A 20,852-nucleotide genomic window follows, 5' to 3' on the forward strand; every position below is an offset into this window, starting at 1 on the left:
GATTGCCGTTTTCGTTGTACCGCATTTATCTTTTTTGCTGCCTCTGCAATAAACTTCATCTGCGCTATACAGACCGTCATTTTTACAGCTTAATTCTCAAACATAACAAAGTATTTCCTGTGTGCATATTCCTTGGTTTATTTACTTTCCCGCGAAAGGAATTATATTAGTCGGAGAAGGCTCGAAACGTAGTGTAGGTTTGAAAGTAACCGAAGAACAATCCAATTTCATTGTAGAAAAACAACGTCAAAGGTGAGAAAGAATATAGAGAACGAAATTAAGCCTTAACCGGTGTATAGCGAAATGGTAAGAAATAAGGAATGTTATTAAAGATCCTTTGATAGAGTCGGGGGTGCGATGGTGTGGCACAGGTCGTATGGGATTTAAGCTTCCTCGCCCTCTTCTTCCTCCTCATCGAATTCGCCTTCTTCCTCGGCGGTGGCGTCTTGGTATTGCTGGTATTCGCTCACCAAGTCGTTCATGTTGCTCTCGGCTTCAGTGAATTCCATCTCGTCCATACCTTCACCAGTGTACCAATGAAGGAAAGCCTTACGTCTGAACATAGCGGTAAACTGCTCGGAGATACGTTTGAAGAGTTCCTGCAATCAAATACAAAACCGGTTAAAAACCACATTTCATGCAGTTGAAAAGTTAAGAAATTCCATAAATTCAAAGATGAAATCGTTTTAACAGCTGTCGCACCTGAAAATCTCGCCAAGCTAAAAATGTTATAATTTATATTTACCTGGATAGCGGTGCTGTTTCCAATGAATGTGGCAGACATCTTAAGACCTCTTGGTGGGATGTCACAGACGGCTGTCTTCACGTTGTTGGGGATCCATTCAACGAAGTAGGAGCTGTTCTTGTTTTGTACGTTGAGCATCTGTTCATCGACTTCCTTCATGGACATGCGGCCACGGAACATGGCGGCAACAGTGAGGTATCGACCGTGACGTGGATCACATGCAGCCATCATGTTCTTGGCGTCGAACATTTGCTGGGTGAGCTCTGGTACAGTGAGGGCACGGTATTGTTGGCTGCCTCTGCTGGTGAGTGGGGCGAACCCGGGCATGAAGAAGTGAAGACGTGGGAATGGAACCATGTTGACAGCCAATTTACGGAGATCGGCGTTCAATTGACCTGGTAAAATTGACCGAGTTAATATCACAAAAACAGCAGGTTAAGTAACAGGTATTATACACGCAAAACGTCAAGGCATACCGGGGAATCGCAAACAGGTGGTGACACCGCTCATGGTTGCGGAGACGAGATGGTTCAAGTCACCATAGGTTGGGGTGGTAAGCTTAAGGGTTCGGAAGCAGATATCGTAAAGGGCCTCGTTATCGATGCAGTAGGTCTCGTCAGTGTTCTCAACAAGTTGATGGACTGAGAGGGTTGCGTTGTAGGGTTCGACAACGGTGTCGGACACCTTTGGTGATGGGACAACACTGAAAGTGTTCATGATTCTGCAGAAGTAAATAGTTTAGATTTTTGCTGGATATTTTACTGGCTTAACATAAAGATGATATATGATTACATATTATAAAAGTTCTTGTTTGTTTTTACTGGGCCAAAACTTTAATATAAAGACGTTATTATTTTATATTATAAAAGTTCTGCACTGAAATGTAACGAAATTAATCGATTTTTTTAAACACAATGCAGATTAAAACACGGTCGCCGTAATTAATCACCACACACTAATTAATCAAATTACCTGTCGGGGTATTCCTCACGGATTTTGCTGATGAGAAGGGTACCCATACCGGAGCCGGTACCGCCACCTAGCGAGTGTGTGAGCTGGAAACCTTGAAGGCAATCGCAGCTTTCGGCTTCCTTTCGGACAACGTCCAAAACGGAGTCGACGAGCTCAGCGCCCTCTGTGTAGTGACCTTTGGCCCAGTTGTTGCCAGCTCCGCTTTGTCCTATGAGAAGGGCAAGAGGTTAAAATTGCGCACTTTAAATAGGCAAAAATTTCAAAGCCCGTTCTAATTGCCGTTAACTATAACGCAATATACTCAACTGTTTCATCACACTTACCGAAAACGAAGTTGTCTGGTCTGAAAATTTGGCCGAATGGGCCAGATCTCACGGAGTCCATGGTTCCTGGCTCGAGATCAACGAGTACGGCACGTGGGACATATTTGCCACCGGTTGCTTCATTGTAGTACACGTTGATACGTTCGAGTTGGAGGTCACTGTCTCCGTGGTAGGTACCAGTTGGGTCGATACCGTGTTCATCAGAGATGACTTCCCAGAACTGTAAAAACGAAAGTAGTGTGTTAAGAATTTGGTTAAATGCAGATATCAAGTAGTTTAAAACGACCGCAATTCTAATTTAAGGTCTCCTGCGCTATTTTAGCGCGAAATATACGTATTTTACATAACCGCATCGTGGCACTGTTGCACCACGGGTTCGTTGGTAATAAGAGCGGTTTTTTCAAAATTAAAATGGCGCCAAATCTGCCAGACATCACGTGATACAACGCGCACGCACACTCCTGCAGCGCACGATCGTGACACTCGAATCTGATTGGACAAGCGCCAAGCGCCCGATTCTCGTGTATCCGGTTCAAACCGCCATTCAAAGATCACGATATTTAATAACAGAAATATTGACTCTTTGACAATTAATTCGAAGCTATACTGTAAAAACTTACACCTAAAGACGGGTTAAAACCGATTTTCGAAATGCTAGTCTCTGCAGCGAGACGAACAATGGCGACGGTTTTAAAAGTTGTAAAACTTATTGCGCCTTTACCTTAGCACCAATTTGGTTACCACATTGACCTGCTTGCAAATGAACAATTTCTCTCATATTTAGACTTCGTATTAAACTACTACAATTAAAAGAAACGAAACAAGCTTCTGTTAACGGAATCGAAAACTCAAACTAAAAGAATGGCACGAGGTCTGACGCTATTTGAACTTATATTCACCCGCGCGGAGCATCAAAAATGCGCGCATTTTGCTTCAATTATTGAATTTAAAACATTGTGACAAAACAATTATCATTATCCATTTTCCGAAATCGAAACAGCTGATTCCGCAATAGAAACAGTTGAATAATTGACGCAAGTTTAGTTCAGTGAATAGTGTTTTATATTTTCTTACCTTAGCTCCGATTTGGTTGCCGCATTGGCCAGCTTGCAGATGAACAATTTCTCGCATGATGAATAGAAACTAAAGATTGTTAAAAATATATAAAAATATTCTCTGTACTCGACTCAATCGCAGAATGACGACAGCACCACACGTCGCGATATTTAAGCGCGCCTCGGCGCTCGATATTCATGACGTCATATTGTAGGAAACTTTTTCGTCGCGCGAACGCGGCGAATAATCAATTAAACAAAGAACGAGAGGGTCTCGTTTCTCTCGGCGGAGTGGTACGTTTCCACGGGCTTCGAAAATCAACAGCCGCGGCTGCCTAGCAACAAGACAATGGTGTCTGTTGACTCATTATAGCAAGCGAGCCTCAACTCGCCGCCAAACCCTTCAATTGTAGAATACACCAGGTAAGGTGACCAGTATATGTCCCACAATAGTTACTATAGGGACGCCTTACATTTCAAACAACGCTATTATTTGATTCCTGATCGCGTCAAAGCGCGAGTCTGTTGCCCGTGCGTGTTGTTTTCCGCACGATTAGACAATGTTATGTTGTAATTCCCGAAGCATGCCGTAATCAGTGTAACCTAAATATCTGTAGAGCGTAAGATCGCAAACAAATGTGTCAACGAAAAAGACACCAAAAAATGATTTATTTCGAATCCGTACAGTAACACAAAACACTGAATATCATAGTCGGTCGTCATCCGCGTGTGTTGCAATGAAATCCTGTGTACCGCAATGCAAATAATGACAAATTGGATTATTCATTACGTTTAACGTTAGCTTATGTTGGACTTTGATTTATATGACTGTATTTGTGTTATGGGTTGCTTTTGGCTTTTTAATTTTCGTGAGTTATTTAAGTTTGTGTAGCTATTATGAACCCCCCATGCCGACGCTCAAGTTACTGTGTTGCAGTATATTGATTGTTGGCGTGTTTTTTATAGATTTGTTCTTAAACTTAAATACGTATATGTGGGAACTTTACTATCTAAGGCTAGCTTGTGGCCATATTCAAATTGTACAATTGATTAACAAGCACATTTTCTTGAGAGGTTACAATGTTCATTAATTGTCCTTCTAAATACAAACAATCTCTTTAGTGAGCCCACTAAGTATAAAAAGCTACAACAATCCCAGACGAAACAGTACACTTGGGAGTAACTAGCATTTTAATCTTCACCATTCTAGCCTATCAAGTGTGCTTGATTTCAATTTATCGACAAATGAAATCCTGCGTGGATACGCCGAGTGTGCCGGTATTGATGTTTTTATAACTTAACAATCAATAATTTGAGCGTGCTATTAAATTGTTACGAAAGTGCCATTAATAATAATGCAGTTTGCCGATTTCCATACGGTAAAAACTCCAAATGTTCTTAATTTAACCAAGGCTAGACAAATTTATTTGTTTTCTTGCAGTGAGCGGGCCATATGTTAGTGTATAAACTGCACGCTGTTAAAAAAGAAGCCCTATTTTAGAATCCAGTGCATTGTTATGCAACAGTTGGTGTTCGTTGCGGCAAGACAGCATCACAGAATAATGAATTCCCGTTGGGAGGACAGGTGCAGGGTGTCTGTATGACGTCATAAGGGAGACTGTGAGTAATTTATTTGAGGGTTCGATATATTGGAAGGCATCCAATCACGTAGCGCGAACTTATCAATAATTTAGAGGCTGAAACGGTGGGGTTTGAGCTTCAACGAGAACTCTTCCTTTGTATCATCACAAATAATGTAGGATTATAGGTTAATCTAAACACCGAGAATTCGGCTGTTATTATCCTTATACAACACAATATAAAACTCCAACCCCGCGGTTTGTTTTGATTTGAGGTCAATTTTGTACGTCAAAACCGTAAAACTTCGATAGTTTGATTATACGTATTACTTGACTTAGTGTATGGATGCTTTCATTTTTGCTGTTGTTTATCTGAACAAATACAACGTACACATGAAACCTTAAATAAATGTGAAAATAAAGTGGATTGAGGAAGATAAAACGCATCTGCTGTTTCCTGACCTTTGTTGCAGCATACACTGCGTGAATAGGTAATCATTTTTACTATAAAGCCTGAACCAAAATGTCAGAACTTATGGTAACTTAATACAATTCCGTGAAAGCGATAGAAGCGCTTTGTTATCGAATTCCAATCTCGGCTTGGAAATTGATATTTGTACAAGACGCGACGCTAGCGACGTGCCCGATCAAGTCAGGAATAACATTCCGTTGCTTGGTGATGAAAAGAAGTACCATTCCTTCGAATTTTGTCTTCGTGGGTGAGACTACCAACCGAACGACAATGTATTGTCTTAATCGCACAACAGCTGCTATAGTTCTTTTGAACAATGGAATTACGCAATTAAATTTAATTCTAGATTAACGGATTATTTATTTGGAAAACTCTCATTTACGGTTACTGATGTTCGTTTTCTACCATGAACTACATAGCTGCATCGCTAATTAAAACCATTGTCCAAAATTATTGAGATTTAAACGCTATTGGTGCAGTCAGTCAGTGATTTGTAAAACCGATAAAAAGTGACGGGAAAACTGAACTGCTGGCAATAGTAAGTACAATAAAACGCAATCACGCTTTAATAAAACTAGAAAAAGTATGGTATTGGAAGTACGTTGCTATTGGAATAATGCACAGTTAATATAGTAGTGTGGGGTGAGATAACACTGTTTGCACTTAAATCCCATATTTCCTGAACCTTTTTTGCACAGTTAACAATTCTCCTTTAAAGTCGCGGCCTATAATTGTTACAGTAGAGTGAGGGAGGCCGCGACACCTTTAGCATATAATATCCAAATATCCTGATCGTGTTTTAAACAAATAACAACGTTCTATGCTGGAAGTCGTGAGGATACGGTTCTATAATTCTTTGAATGTTCTTTGTTTGCTACCAGATGGGACAAGAAAGAAAAATAAAAACATATTCCATCGTATCCAACCCTTTTATAGTATTAAAAAATCACTTGCCTAATAAATGTGATGATGTCATAATTTTGGTGTTAGACACATGTTGCTGTTTGTATACAGTCGCTTGGTACTTGTACAACTTTACGGCGTCGTCTTATATTCCCTAATGCATAATTCTCATCCATACCCGAGTCACGCGCTCGCTGCATTTGGCCTAGCATAAATTATTAATGGTCAATCGATGTGAGAATGCATCCCGGTTTTGCCGGTACTTCCCATTACAAAGTACAGGTCGATCGATAGAAAACCGCGCCCAAGACCGAGTCTTGGTGTCTGTGTCTCAGTGTTACGTCACACAGACGTGATTCGACATTTTGGTCCTGAGCGTGAGCAGAACAGTCGTCAGCATGAAAAATTTTCAATCAAAACTGCGAAAATATTAAAAGTTTCATTACTATCAAAATAGTTCTGTTTCTTTTAAATTTAAAATTAAACCCTAAATCAAACAGTTAATGATTTCCATTTTAGCACTTTATTTTGCTTTCAAGAGCTTCTTTTAAAGCTAAGGTGCTTAAAATTTTGATCGTTAAAGATTCTATTCTTAGTTTATCAATAACATTCTTACCGTCCAACCGTAAGCAGACTAGCAGTTAGTTTTAAAAACAGTCGTTTTGGCTTCGCCAGCTCTGCAACGCAACCTAACGGATAAAAATCGAAATACGCCATAACAGCTTTGTGGCACACCTATCAACGAATAAGATTTATTGCATCCACGCAACGAAGTCTGTACAGGCTTCTTGTTTCAGACACCTTGTTTCGGCTAACAAGTAACCACATTTTTGACTTTGCTGGTGAAGTAATAACATGTGATAATTTTTAATTCATTTTGTTTTGTATGGCTGAAAATTTGGACAACCTATTAGTGATCTAGTAGTTGGATTAATGTTGTTTTGCACACATATTCGGTATCATTGTCGAGTCTCAAACTGGCAACCTTTGGTCCAATGCGAGTGCCTAACCACTAAGCTATGGACAATTCCTTTACAAGAACAGTAACTTCCAACTTTAAATTCATTATCAGTTTATTAAATAACATAAAAACACTAGTACTACAAAAACAGTGAGCAAAGGTATTAAATTCATTTTTATGAATGGTAAGGCAACAGACATTAAATTATTACAAAAATTGTAAACAAACTGAACTTTCACAAACAGCCAATAGCAGCACTGTAAATCTGAGTTATTACAAAATTATCAGTTGTTTTACGTTTTACCAGTTTTAACAAAAGTTTTGAAATGATTTGCATAATTCGGAGTTCGCTAGTTTTGCAAATTAAAGTATAAAAATAACATTTAAAATACAGCATGTTATACTTTCAAAAGTTCTACATACAATTGTAAAATTTAAACTCTGTTTAATTTCGTAACAATAAGCACCCTCAGTGCTTGATCAAAAGAAACTGTAACACACAATCCAAGTTTATCTGGACTCCAATCTAAACCACACACTGGTTGTGTGGAGATGGTGGAGTTCTGTAAATACTGAAGTGATCCAATCACCCCTTTGGAAACCCCATCTTCTTCCTTGACACGCTTGGGTGGGTATTCATACTTCCAAAGTGAGAGCGACCCTGACCCTCCGGTGGTCATGAACAAGTCACGATTTTGTGGAAGATGGCGTACCAACCAGACTGTCGATTTGTGGGCATTTTCGCTAAGAGATGCAAAACCAGATTTTGGGTGTTGGGTACGAACATCGAACACTTTAAACTTTCCTTCCAAAGAACTTACAACAAGCTTGTTCTTTGGAATGTCTTTTCTATCGAACTCCACACAGCAGACACCATTTTTAACGTTTGTCTCCCATTTTAAAGACATTGTACGAAGATCAAACATTTTCACATCACCGTTGTCGTACCCCGCACATACACATCTTTCTTCTGAGTTGTACGCATCACCAAACGCGACTGACCAGCAGTCTCTCTTACCCTCTCCCTCCTCAGGCACCATACAAGCAACAGGAGCATCTTTTTGCCGTACATCCCAAACTTTTACAGCCCCATCTCGACTCCCGGTAACAAGCTCTGGTGCCCCCTCCCCAATTCCCAGACCCCCAACCCCATCAACTGCATTGATAATTTCAGAATGTGCATCCACATCGAAGGTAGATTTCATATTCTCAAGATCCCACACTGATAACTTCCCCTTGAAATCACCAGTTGCAAGGTTTCTAGCTTGAAGAGAAGAGGCGGCAAATGTTCCACACTTAAATGAAGTAGGGGTCTCACATTCCTTTACCAGCTGAAGTTCTCTTTGATTTATTTCAAAGACATTAATGGCACCAGTACCACGGGGGTGGCTTCCAAGTGTCACAAAACGAGCACTGCGTGGAATCCATTTGCAATCATATAATGTGTGGTTCATACCCTTTTCAAGGTGAGTAATTATTTGTGGTTTATCCATTTTAACAGGTGGCTATTTCAGTATACTGACTTACAATTAAACAAACTGAAGCAGCTAAAACAGAGTAAATGTTACGACTACGATATTTAAAATAAAGGTGCCAAAATAAATAGAAGTCTCAACCAGTTATTAAACTATTATGAGCTTAAACCAAAGCCTAAACAAAATATATGAAAAACAACAACACGGCATTTCTATTTCCATGGAAAGTTCGGTACTTTAAATTTGTTAGATGCAAGCCGACCGCTTGACATTTTAACTTGTTGAACTTTGAATTATTTATGCAATCATTTTTTAACGAAAGTTCTTTATATTGGTGACTCATAATGGTAGCAGCGACAGGCCTTAAACCCATCACCTCTTAGTTAAAGACATGCACGCCAACTAACTGAGTCACGGCGCCGAAAGATGAGTGGGTTAGCTTATACAGGGTTATAGAAACACTGAGTAGTCCACATGCCGCGTGTCCAAAAATCTAAAAAAAATGTCCAAAATCTAACAAATGCGATAACTTTCGCAATAGGGGTTTAACAAACGTGTTAGGTTTTATTTGCATTTACTCTTTTGGGGAAAGACGATCGTGTTTTAAACAAATGCCAACGGTCTATACTATTGGTTTTAGGAAGATACGGTTTTATAATTCTTTGAATATTCTTTGTTTACTACCAAACGGGATGATAAAATACACTTGCAGCAAATACAAAGATGATTGTAAGCTTCTATGATTGAACTAAAAGCGCAGCATTTAACCAAAAGCTGACGTTACAGCAGTCCGCGTGCTTGTGCCACTGGCTGACTTTATTCAATGTTATCAGCTGATTCCTCCTTGCTTTCCACGAGAATGTAATGATTACGAAGCAATCGGTGCGCTTGCTGAGAACTTTACACTTGCTGGAGTGCGTTATAGTATAGACCAAAATTGTAGTAGCTCAACCTAGTCTGTAATTGATTGTTAAAAGTGTGACAGTTTACGTTAAAAGTTAATGTTTTAAAAATATTGTGGCAGTTTATATTTTATGTTGAGATCTAAGAATTAACAGTTCAAATAAAATCAGGTGGACTTTACTTTACAAAGGTTTAAAAATTGAGGTTTATATTAGGATAAATAGGTATCCCATATTTTTTAAATATTTTTTAAGACTAAACAATATGATAATCTAATATAAAGCAGGAGGAAGATGGTACACCTTTAGCACAAACTATCCGAATATTCTGATCGTGTTTTAGGAGGTAGGTAAGAACGGTCTATATGGTCTCGTGATGATGCGGTTAGATAAGACATCTAATATTTTCGTTCACTCTCAAATGTAACGAGAAAATAAAATAGGGGTCCCATCTCTTCCCATTCTACTATATACTTTACGCGTAAAATTGCAGAAGTCTTTACAAAGTATATGCAGCAGGAATTTTACTAACTAAAACTTACCTCATGGGTTCGAAAATGAGTTGCTTCGCTTGTTCGGCAAGAGAAAGACGACTTCGTCGAACGCTTAAGCAGAGTGGAAGGTCTTCTAGTAAAAGATGTAGGTATGATGAATCTGCCTATGAAGCGATGGGACAACCAAGTTTCCATATGCATCGAATCCAGAGCCAGAGGGGTGAATTTGGTGACGCTAGACGACTACAGAGAGTTGATACGTACAGAGGTATGCTTCTTACCCATGTTTTATTGTAAAATTTTATTATATGCATTATATTTTTTGTATTTTCGATTAACTGTTTGAATTTTCCAATTAAAGGTAGCTTTTTTACAAGGTTTGTCATATAAAAGATAAATATACGTCATCGCTTCTTATATACCCTAAAACATTTTACTTTTTTAATTCAGTTTTAACCCTGCAATTAGCTTTATATGGAATAACACATTGATCATATGTCTTTAAACTTTCAGAAGTACAACGACATGAGCAACTAGCAAAAGCGATCAGTTCTCATCCTTATCAAAAACAGCCTTCCGTTGATAACTCCATAAACAACCAGAACCAACCAACTGCCTCTCAGCATGAAGGCGCATCAAAGGTTAATACAACTTTTAACTAACTTAATATTTTCAAACTTTATGTGTCTTATAATTGAATTTTCTTGTATAAATATTTGGGTCAAAAATAAGCAGCAAAGCGACAATTTTGGGTAAACCGATAACTTTTGCAGGAAAGCGACAATATTACTTCACGTACGTTTATTTCAAATAGTTACAGCCTTAATAAAATGGTTACTAAGTGTTTGCAAAAAAATATTACCACCCATTATTAAAACAATGTAAACGCTTTGGCAAAAACTGTGGACGTATTACTGTAACGTCGCATGTTTACTAAAGGTATAAGTAAAAAAAAGTGTAAAAGGAATAAAGCGTCTTGATGCAAAATATTTGCATTATTCTACTTGATATTTAATAATTATTCTAAATAAGATATTTCCTGCAAACGCGAATATACCATTATATACTTAGTTATATCTTACAGCATATTGGTTTATACTTTCAGAATATCGGTTGCAGTATTGAGATATTGGACTGTCCGGAAATGTCGACAATCTCTTTGCGGAGTCATCAATCTGTTCGGAATTTATCCAGTCGACGATGCTCGGTAGAGGGCGCAGCGGAGCAAGTTATGTGCACACCTAGTGACGAGCGTAAAACAGAAGATCAGATGTTTGATTCGTGTGGTCGGAATGATGACGCAACAATAACAACACTTACAGTGCCACCGAATTCAGTGAACAGTCAGTTCATATCGGGTGAGGATATAATATAGTGATATATGTATATATATGTCCTGCACCGTATCACAGTTGGTTATCGCGCCTACCTCTAACCCAGAGGTAATGGCTCGTCGCTGCTACCATCGTGGGCGTATGTGTCCTTGGGCAAGACATTTAACTGCAATTGCAAGACACGGTCACTAATGAGTTGTCCAAACTATCAGCAACACATAAAAAATTTAAAAATCCACAAAAAAAAATAATCACCCACAAAGTAACATATACCGACCACGTAAGGATAAAGCAAGTTACATTAATTCATTCATTTATATAAAACATGTATTTATATTCATTTGATTTAGATTTAAATGTTTTATCTCTATCACCTCTTAGGCCCTTTAACTTCTTAAATAACCATACCTTTTCCTTAAATAGGCATTACTCCACTTGAGAGTATTCAAGAAAATGATGATGAAAACAGCAACGACTCAGTCTTTATTCGAGGAAACGAATATTTCTATGATTGCCCCGCCGGTTATTACGTACATGAAGGAGCTTTTATTAACAACAATAGTCTGGTAGCAGTTGGACAGGATATGCGGCAGATTGAAATGTTGCAAAGGTAAAACAAATAACGGATTATGATTTCATATGGCCTTTTATCGTTTTTTGCACTGTTCTGAATTTTTATTATGGTTACCGAACAAGTAGTGTAAATGTGTTTCTCTTTTTCATGTTAAAGTGCATGTTGCCCTGTCTTTATGCTTTAGTTCATACCAATGAACTTTTATTAAAAAAATACGAACACCGAAAGTTTCACATACTAAGCTATACTATTATAATTCAGCCTTCATTTTAAGTTATTACATTATTTGTGAACTAAAATCCAATTTCTAAAACAGTATTGCTTTATTTTCAGGGAGGCGTCGCCGTTTAATTGCGCGCTAGATGTCAGTGAAGGGCCAGGTTTCGACAGCGACTTCGGTGCAAGTGCTGGCGTAGAAATGAGAATCGTGTCTTCTGATTATTCCAGCATGAATGCAACTCATTATCTTCGTCACAAAGGAAAGTTGACATCATCAAAAAAGCGGACAGTTAAAGCAAATGACGTCACGCCCCGTGGGAATGTAACAAACGTCGGAACGCAACCGGAGAATCCAGCTTCAAACCAAAGGTTTCAAACAACAAGACAAACCTTTTTTTGTTTAACCAATTGAGTATAATTTATTTTATCATTTATTTATAATTGATTTTGGCATATAGTAGGGTAGGGGAAGATAGGACACGTTTAGCACACAACATCCAAATATCCTGATCTTATTTTAAACAAATAACAACGGTCACTGAGAGTCGCGAGGATACGGTTTTAGAATTCTTTGGATGTTCTTTGTTTGCTACCGAATGGGACAAGAAAATAAAGTGCAAAATAGTCCCATCTTCCCTAATCCTACTTTATATAATCGATATTTTTATATATGCAGATCAACATGCAGAAGAATTGGATTCGGGGCAAATCCAGGGGAAACACCTAACTTACCCCCATTTCCACGTCGTCGCCCAGCAACGGTGGCGGGGTTCGAGGGGTCAATGCATCACGTGACCATGGAGTGGGACCCTTATGACGTAGGGTATGGTGATAATGGTTGGACCGAATACGTCATACCAGGTGTGACGTACCCACCATATCCACTGTTGTGTAAAAAGCAATATTGGGTGTGATGTTGAAATGCCATTTTTATAAAATATTAAATGAAATTTTTATAAAATGTCATTTTTGGAATTTTTTTGCGAAGACCAGGCACAATACTGTAACAATTGAATCATTTTACAAGTGTATAATCAGTACCCTAATAATCAGTACCCCAATAAACGTTTTTTTCTTTTTGTATATGTATTATCAAAAATGTATTAAAGTTCTCCTGACATTTGTGCGGAAATATATTGAAATGTGTAAAATATGTTACAAAATTATTTCAATTACATTTAAGACAAGTAAGTAAGAGGTAACAGTATGATAAAATGTTAAAAAATATAATTTGAAACAGTATTATAGCAGATTCAGTACGATGGTATTGACGATGCAAATGTAGAGACCCATGTATTAGAATGTAGTAAAGGTAATTAAACGTCTTGTGTATTATTGCGCGGTTTCGTAACCAAAATTAACCCAGAAATAATCAAACCAAATCCAGCCATCCGGAACCCCCAGTCGTAGCTTTGTGTGAAACATTAGCATCCAGCTGTAAGCGTCAACAAATTTATTTCGACCCAACATAACTGCCGCAGATGCTTTTATTAAGCCGTAACCATTGCTGAAGAATCCAAACGTAGCAGCAAACATAAAAAGACCGATCTTGTCCGACCAGAAGGGACTCACAGCAACTGACATGCCGCACAAAATCTATATAGTAAAACTTAGTAGCTATTTTGATGCATGGTACAATAAGCCTATAGGGTACATACAGTTATGATGATATCTTGACAGTTCAAAAGTAAAAGAAACAAAGGGTTCAGTACTTCAGTTTCAAGGCTATAAAAGAGCCGAAGGTTATAGATATTAAAGTTGCTTTTGGTTTCTGTGTAATTATATATAAACCCGCTATATATATAAACGAAAATAATAAGTTTAAAACTTGCATAAACAACTAAACATATTGGTCTTTTATAGGTAAATTTGGGGCATGAAAAACGGTATATTTGCTTACTTGAATAAGCGCATATGCAATCCTTGGGTGAACATCAGCATAGTTAAATAATGCTCCTGTAACTGGTCTGCCAATAAAACCAGCTAAGCCTATGGTAGCTGCCACCCATGCGCTGGTACTTTCATCCAAACCAGATAACCTGTGGCAGAATAAATGAGCCATCACATCGTCTATTTATTACTGCGTTTTTGCGATTAAACCCAAATTCTCCGTGATATTAGCTTTCAGTGTTTAATTATACAATCAAATTAGGTCTGTCAGATATAACCATGGCCTCCTTAAGATATCTTAAGGAGTCTATGGATATAGCACAAAATAGGCTCAATATCATGTAATTCGGGCGTAATAAGTTACTACTGCGGCCGGCAGATTCTCTTGTCAAGCCTATATGGGTCTCTTATCAAGTCCCTTTATTGGCATGGGACCAAAAGTACTAATACGCAGTAAGATAAGACCCTATATTGACATAAGACCAAATGAACTAACACACAGTAAGATTGGGGAAGATAGGAAACCTTTTAAATCTGTTTTCTTGTTCCATTTGGTAGTAAACAGGGATCATTTAAAGAGTTATAAAACCTTATTCTCACAACTCCCATATACCGTTGTTAATTGTTTAAAACACGATCAGGTTATTTGGAAATTATGTGCTAAAGGTGCATATAGTATACCATGATATTAGTTCTCTATGTTATAACAGGCAAACCTTAACTATCCAGGTTCAAAAAATGCAGTATATGTTCATACTAAAAGGGGCATACCAAGGTAAAATAAAAATGTGTATATGGATAGAGATCCTCAAATGAGATCTAAAGGTGTAAAAAAAACCACCGTGCGACAATGCATGGAATTTTCCGTTTTTTTTCTTTGGCCATTCGATATCCCGCATTTTTTTTGGCCCCTATATCGTTTTTTTTCCAGTTTAGATCACATTTGAGCATCTTTTATCCAATTTATATAAAAATATCTTTATGTAAACAAAATTTGTTGGTGAGCATGTTTAATAACTACAGAGCCAACTTACCTAGCCCGTTCAACTAGATGAACATAAGGAATAAACAAACACAACCAACATATAAAGTCGCTAACTATGAGGCGTAAGAAAGTGATATTTCTGTACAAACAGGTGCTTCGTCTGAAAAATGATAAATCTGTAAAACAGAACTACCTGAATATAAACAAACATCAACAAAGTTAGAAAAATAATTATTATATGCTTATTAAATAAAGCTAAATATGGTAGTGGGGGTAATATGGGATGCTGTTATAGAAACTAAATCCCATATTTCCTGATCGTTATGACGACGATCCGATATTTAATTCTGTTAATACTCCTAAATTTCCACCAAATGGGACAAGAAAATAGAATAAAGACATGTCCCACCTTACCCCAACCTACTATATGGTATAATTAGGAAATCCCGTTATGTTGTTGTTATGTTAATTCATAGAAATAAACAATACGTTTTTATAGACTAGAATTGTAATATCTCTTAATCTTTTAAGCCGTTTCAGTAAAACTAACCTTGTCGAACAGCAATGACGTCTTTGTGGAAATTTACATTATCTTCAATATAAATCGGAGTCATTTCATATTCGTTATTATTTTCTTTCATTCGGTTCACTTTTGGTAAGTTCAAGTTTTTAGGTGGAATAAGAAACATTGCGATCACCACGTTGTTTAAACAAATGCCTCCAATAATAAGCATAGCACCCTGGAAATAAAAAATCATTTAGTTGTTTAATAAGCAATAGGTAGTATTCAAAAAAGTTGGTACGACTTTTCCAGAAAAGACTTATGTTTTGTAAAACGTTGATTGCGTATAGTCGGTGAGGTAAGATGAGAAATGTGTTTTTCTTTTCGTTTCTTGTCCCATTTAGTAGTAAGGAGAGAATATGCACAAAAGCATATTATTGTAGCTACGCGAAGAGTGTTTTTAATGTTCAAAACACGATCAGAGACGGGATAATATGTGTCAACGGTGTCTCATTTTACCCCAAGTACTATATACATATAATTTTTAATGTTCTACCATATACCATGACCATTATTGTAAAAAAACGGCCATCACGAACGTTGGTGACACTAAAATGCCACAAATTTTTACCAAGTGGTACTTTGTATATTCGTTACCCAAATTTACATATTTTTGCAGAATATTTGGAATGATTACCTGAATAAAAAAGGACCAACTTGCCCCAGTCGACAATTTGTATATTATTTATCTGGTAAGACGAAATTCTTCTTTTTAAAACCGTCATAAAATGGCTCATGTCATTCGAGGCTTGTGTATACTTCGATCTTATAACCACTCACTTGCCAAGTATATTCCCAAATGAAGAACCGCTGTACCGCAGACATTGCAAAGACACCAGCTGAACAGCCTGACCCATAGACGCTCTCTGCTAGCGTTCGTTCTCGCAGGAAATATTTATTTATGATACTGCACGAAGCTAACGATGTTAGACCACAACCAAAACCTGGAAAAAGCTTGCTTTCATAAAATTTAAAACGCCACACGTAAAAAAAACACTTGTTTATAACGATAGTCTTTACCACTATAGCCCTTCACGGAGTGTCATTTAGTCATTCGTACGAAACATGAGAAATGCTGATTTACTGTATGAATTATACAATAGTGTTGTACTATCAAGGCTGTTGCAGAAGTCAAGTAGGATAGGCGTGTTTTGCCACTGTTACACTTACTATATTATTTGCTTTTGGCCAACCTTTACATTTGAGCAACAAGTAGTCTTATACACTCAACATATAGTAGGGTGGGGAAGACAGATCACTCTTTGCACACAATATCCAAATACCCTGATCTTGTTTTAAACAATTACCAACGATGTATGGCAAAAAAATGCATCGTCAAAATCAAATTAATTTTACCTGCGATAAGTCCAAACGTGACGCACAGTGTAATAACGTTGCGTGCAAAATAACTCATACATAAGCCAAGAGACATTGTAAGTCCTCCTATTATTCCACATATTTTGTAAAATTAGATTACAATAGCAAATAAATACAAAACTATTCCACAAGTCCTTATTTGTAACTTGTTGATTATTACGCCGTATAAAGGGCCTGAAACAGAAATATGTATTTTTGTATTTATTTGCTATTGTAATCTAATTTTAATAGCTATGGACGATAGGACATAATATATCCAATTATTTTGATTGTGTTTTAAACAAATAACAACGGCCGATGCTGGAAGTCGTGGGGATACGATTTTATAATTTTTTGAGCGTTCTTTGTTTGCTACCAAATAGGACGAGAAAATAGAAAAAAAAATGTGTCTCATCTCGCCCAAACTGTGATACTGTTTTCGTCTTTTGTTTATTCGAAAGAATGTAAAATATTTTTATACTTGGGGTTGGTCAAAGTTCAACATTCTTTTAGTTAGGTGACTATATAGTTTAACACATATATAGTAGGGTGGGGGAAGATGGGACACCTTGAGCACAAAATATTTAAGTATCCTAATCGTGTTTTAAACAATTAACAACGGTCTATGGGAGTCGTGAGGATACAGTTTTATAATTCCTTGAATTTTCTTAATTTACCACCAAAGGGGGCGAGAAAATAGAATGAAAAGATGTCCCATCTTCCCCCAACCCACTATATATCAGTCTTATAAACAGGTACAGCAACAACAGCATTAGACATTTAGACACGAACATTGGTTTAAAATGTAGTAATTCAAATTCGTCCAAGATTCGTCATCGGGCAGCTTTTTACTAAGCCCTTGCAACCGAAGGACATATAGTAGGATGGGGGAAGATGGGACACCTTTAGGACTTATTATTTAAATATCCTGATCGTTTTTAAACAATGAACAACGGTAAATAAGAGTCGTGCGATACAGTTGTATAATTCTATGAATGTTCTTTGTTTACTACCAAATGCGACCAGAAAATATGAGAAGGTGTCCCATATTCCCCCATCCTACTATAAATCACAGTAGTGGTCATGCATTAAATGTTACTTCTTTACCAACCTAGACCACAACCAACAGCAACTGGTATTCCTCCTGCAAATGCCACTTCCCCCATTGGTGCTTCAAAATAACGAACCCATTCGGCGTACAATACACCGACAGAGTACGTAACTCCCCATGTGAGAAAATTACTAAGAAATACCATACACAATACCACCCATCTGTAATTTAACTTCTCGGCGTCTAAATGTGAACTCATCCTAAAATTGTAGTGGGTATTGTCTAAAATAGTTTTACTTTTTTTATAAACGTATTTCTAATGCCGTTTTGGCATATTTTCATTTTAAAGAAAAGCCTATTTGGTAGTTCAAGATAAGTGGTTGGTCATATTTTGCCGAAATTTTATTTTGCAACTTCGTTACCACTTTAGTGTATTCGTCATGCTTGAGCAATATTGAAAAATATCTCAGTGATCCTAGCTTGCGTACAATGTGTCAATTTTAGCGATAATTTTTAAAAGATAACCACCTAATTAAAAGCTTATTGGTCAAACTAGGTCTATACATAAAATAAAACTTTTTCATTTCTAAAACATATTAATTGTAATTTTAATACTCGCCATAAAAAAATATATATAGAGAGAGAGAATTTCGTAACACACCATCTTTAGTTAAGTAGTTGTGCTAATATCATTACACGTATAGGATTACTACAAGACAAATACTAGCGTTTTATATTCTATATCGCCTAACGGTATTTTACATCTGTTTTCACTGCAAATTGATTTTTCTACTTCACTGCGTCTGTTTTACATGGACAACTCTACAATCGCTTTTTTAAACTAATTGTTATTGTTCTTAATGGTTTTGTTGCGTATAACCCGAGCTAAAACATAAATTGTACAATTACCAGCAATACGCCATATAGAAACCTAGACAAAGTTTGCTTAATAAAAAACAACTGTTGGAACGTTTTGGTAATGCCATGTACGTCGCTATTAATAGACTGCTGTCAACAGCAGACTGCGCATTGAGCTTTCATTAGGTTAATGCGCCTATAAGCACTCAAGCATAAAGTAATTCAATGTCATAAAAGAATGCATCAATTGACACATACAATATGAAAACCCCGCATTGCTGTCATAATACTAGTTTGCAAACTAAATATTTGTAAGCAGATAATGCTGTGGTAAACACTGTTCTAATAAAATGTATAATAGCTTGGTAAACTCGACCATAAAAGTTATTAAACCTAAAAAACCTACATTGCTAAAAGAAGGTTTTACAAATTATCAAATTTTAACGTTTTTCCTAATAGAAATTAAAATATTGTAAAACGGAAATTCTTTTAAAATAGGTAAAATTGCAAAATTCACAAACCTTTTATCAAAAACAGAAAAATGGCCCTTTACGCTATTTTTCTGTGAGCTTTCACTAAAATTCTATAAAATAATTAGTAATTCTATACTATAGTTTAGCAGACTTATATAACTAAGCAAACACCGAAACATTATAAGTTAACCTTTGACACCATATACTAAATCTTGGTACAAACTTTATTTGAATGACATTGCTAGGGTTTATTGCTATACCGAAAACCTGTTTTAAATACAATGTTGCACATAGGAAATTAAGGAATAACTGCCGTACATTTAACTTAAAGTTTACATCAATGCTATTGGAGACATTTCTTGTCTTATATTTCCAAATACCGATCAGAATTAATATGATAGGATGCGATACTATCTAGACTTGTTCGCTTTGCTGACTCATTTGAAACAGCACATGTTAAAATACACTGTATATATAAACCGGAATCATAATCACTATCACAGGCTATGTATATACACTGTACCTATATATAAACCGGAAGCAAAAATCGCGACTGTATCGTATATCATATATAGTAGTGTGGGGGAATATGGGACACCTTTAGCACATAATATCAGGCTATTTGGATATTATGTGTTAAAGGTGTCCCATCTTCCCACACTCTACTATCTTATGCTAATTAGTTTAAAACGTGCTCATTCATTAGATCTGTGATCTGTTGTTTTTACTTTTTCTTTCTTTTTTTTTATTTCAGCAAAAAAAAACAGTTTTCGAATTTTCCAAAAGTACTTAAATTTACCAACCAAATATTCACCACAGGTCACTCGCTGGCTGTGACAAATCGAAGCAAGACAATCCCGAGCGACACCTATACTGCGGACGACTATAACTCAACCGCTCGAGGTAGCATTCATCAACCAATTGCTTCACTATTAAATCAATATTTCGTCGCCGCAGGGCAATTACACCTAAATCTTCGAAAAAACAAGTTTTTATTTTGGTGAATCAATTATTCTTGCTTTTATTAAACTGTTTCTGGTAAACGCTTTTTCGCACATTTTAAAAGCTTAGTGTTTAACCCGAACACCTGGCTTTTCCAAAAATTACATTTTAAAACTTAATTTTTAACCCGAACACTTGGCTTGTCTGAAGAAAAGTGCTGCTTCACCGTAAGCAAAAAAGCGACTGAACGTTATATGTTCAATCTACATGTATTATATTTTTAGAAAGCAGAAGCTTTTTTAGGCAAGAAAATAAAACTGGTCAAGGTTTGAGGACACTTTTTGGTATTAAAAAAATGCATTTTCTCATGACCGATTTTTATAACTCAATCGATTCGATTTTACGCAATTTTATTCTTTAATAGCGCCCTTTATCGGTAATCTATAGAATCTAATGATGTCATATAGTAGGGTGGGGGAAGATGGGACACCTTTAGCACATAATATCTAAATGTCCTAATCGTGTTTTAAACAATTAACAACGGTTTATGGGAGTCGTGAGGATATGGTTATATAATTCTTCAAGAGTTCTTTGTTTCCAATTAAATGAGACGAGAAAATAGAGGTAAAAAGTGTCCCATCTTTCCCCACCCTACTATACGTATTGTCTAAAATGTAAACAATAAACAATAAAAATGAAACTTTTAATCAAAACAACCCTTTTATA

At 36.7% G+C, this 20,852-nt stretch overlaps 4 protein-coding genes across 6 annotated transcripts; 1 reads left to right on the forward strand and 3 right to left on the reverse strand.

Moving 5' to 3' along the window:
- Positions 1-113: 113 nt before the first annotated feature.
- Positions 114-3,338, reverse strand: LOC149728232 (tubulin beta chain). Of its 2 annotated transcripts, none has more exons than XM_089888550.1 (6): positions 3,115-3,338; positions 2,041-2,260; positions 1,718-1,925; positions 1,222-1,466; positions 746-1,140; positions 114-599 (listed from the first exon to the last, which is right to left on the reverse strand). In XM_089888550.1, exons 1-6 carry the CDS (start codon positions 3,169-3,171, stop codon positions 384-386), a joined length of 1,341 nt encoding a protein of 446 aa, XP_089744676.1. In that variant the 5' UTR covers positions 3,172-3,338; the 3' UTR covers positions 114-383. The 2 variants fall into 2 exon arrangements, with proteins under 2 accessions (XP_089744676.1, XP_089744677.1); XM_089888551.1 differs by lacking the exon at positions 3,115-3,338 and adding an exon at positions 2,762-2,916.
- Positions 3,339-7,105: 3,767 nt separating this feature from the next.
- LOC149728233 (dynein axonemal assembly factor 10-like) lies at positions 7,106-8,674 on the reverse strand. The gene has a single exon (XM_089888562.1). It carries the CDS (start codon positions 8,502-8,504, stop codon positions 7,446-7,448), a length of 1,059 nt encoding a protein of 352 aa, XP_089744688.1. The 5' UTR covers positions 8,505-8,674; the 3' UTR covers positions 7,106-7,445.
- Positions 8,675-9,683: 1,009 nt separating this feature from the next.
- On the forward strand, positions 9,684-13,162 carry LOC149728234 (uncharacterized). Its single transcript, XM_089888553.1, has 6 exons — positions 9,684-10,150; positions 10,396-10,523; positions 10,988-11,240; positions 11,640-11,826; positions 12,124-12,378; positions 12,686-13,162. Exons 1-6 carry the CDS (start codon positions 9,934-9,936, stop codon positions 12,921-12,923), a joined length of 1,278 nt encoding a protein of 425 aa, XP_089744679.1. The 5' UTR covers positions 9,684-9,933; the 3' UTR covers positions 12,924-13,162.
- On the reverse strand, positions 12,945-18,889 carry LOC149728235 (monocarboxylate transporter 9-like). 2 transcript variants are annotated; one of them, XM_089888556.1, is made up of 8 exons: positions 17,914-18,887; positions 16,945-16,997; positions 16,803-16,893; positions 16,227-16,390; positions 15,435-15,624; positions 14,934-15,060; positions 13,910-14,048; positions 12,945-13,605 (listed from the first exon to the last, which is right to left on the reverse strand). In XM_089888556.1, exons 1-8 carry the CDS (start codon positions 18,110-18,112, stop codon positions 13,342-13,344), a joined length of 1,227 nt encoding a protein of 408 aa, XP_089744682.1. In that variant the 5' UTR covers positions 18,113-18,887; the 3' UTR covers positions 12,945-13,341. The 2 variants fall into 2 exon arrangements, with proteins under 2 accessions (XP_089744682.1, XP_089744683.1); XM_089888557.1 differs by lacking the exons at positions 16,803-16,893; positions 16,945-16,997 and having other exon boundaries at positions 17,914-18,889.
- Positions 18,890-20,852: the final 1,963 nt, after the last annotated feature.

The sequence above is a fragment of the Ciona robusta genome, chromosome 11 (assembly GCF_009617815.1).
Source record: "Ciona robusta chromosome 11, ASM961781v2".
Taxonomy (NCBI): domain Eukaryota; kingdom Metazoa; phylum Chordata; class Ascidiacea; order Phlebobranchia; family Cionidae; genus Ciona; species Ciona robusta.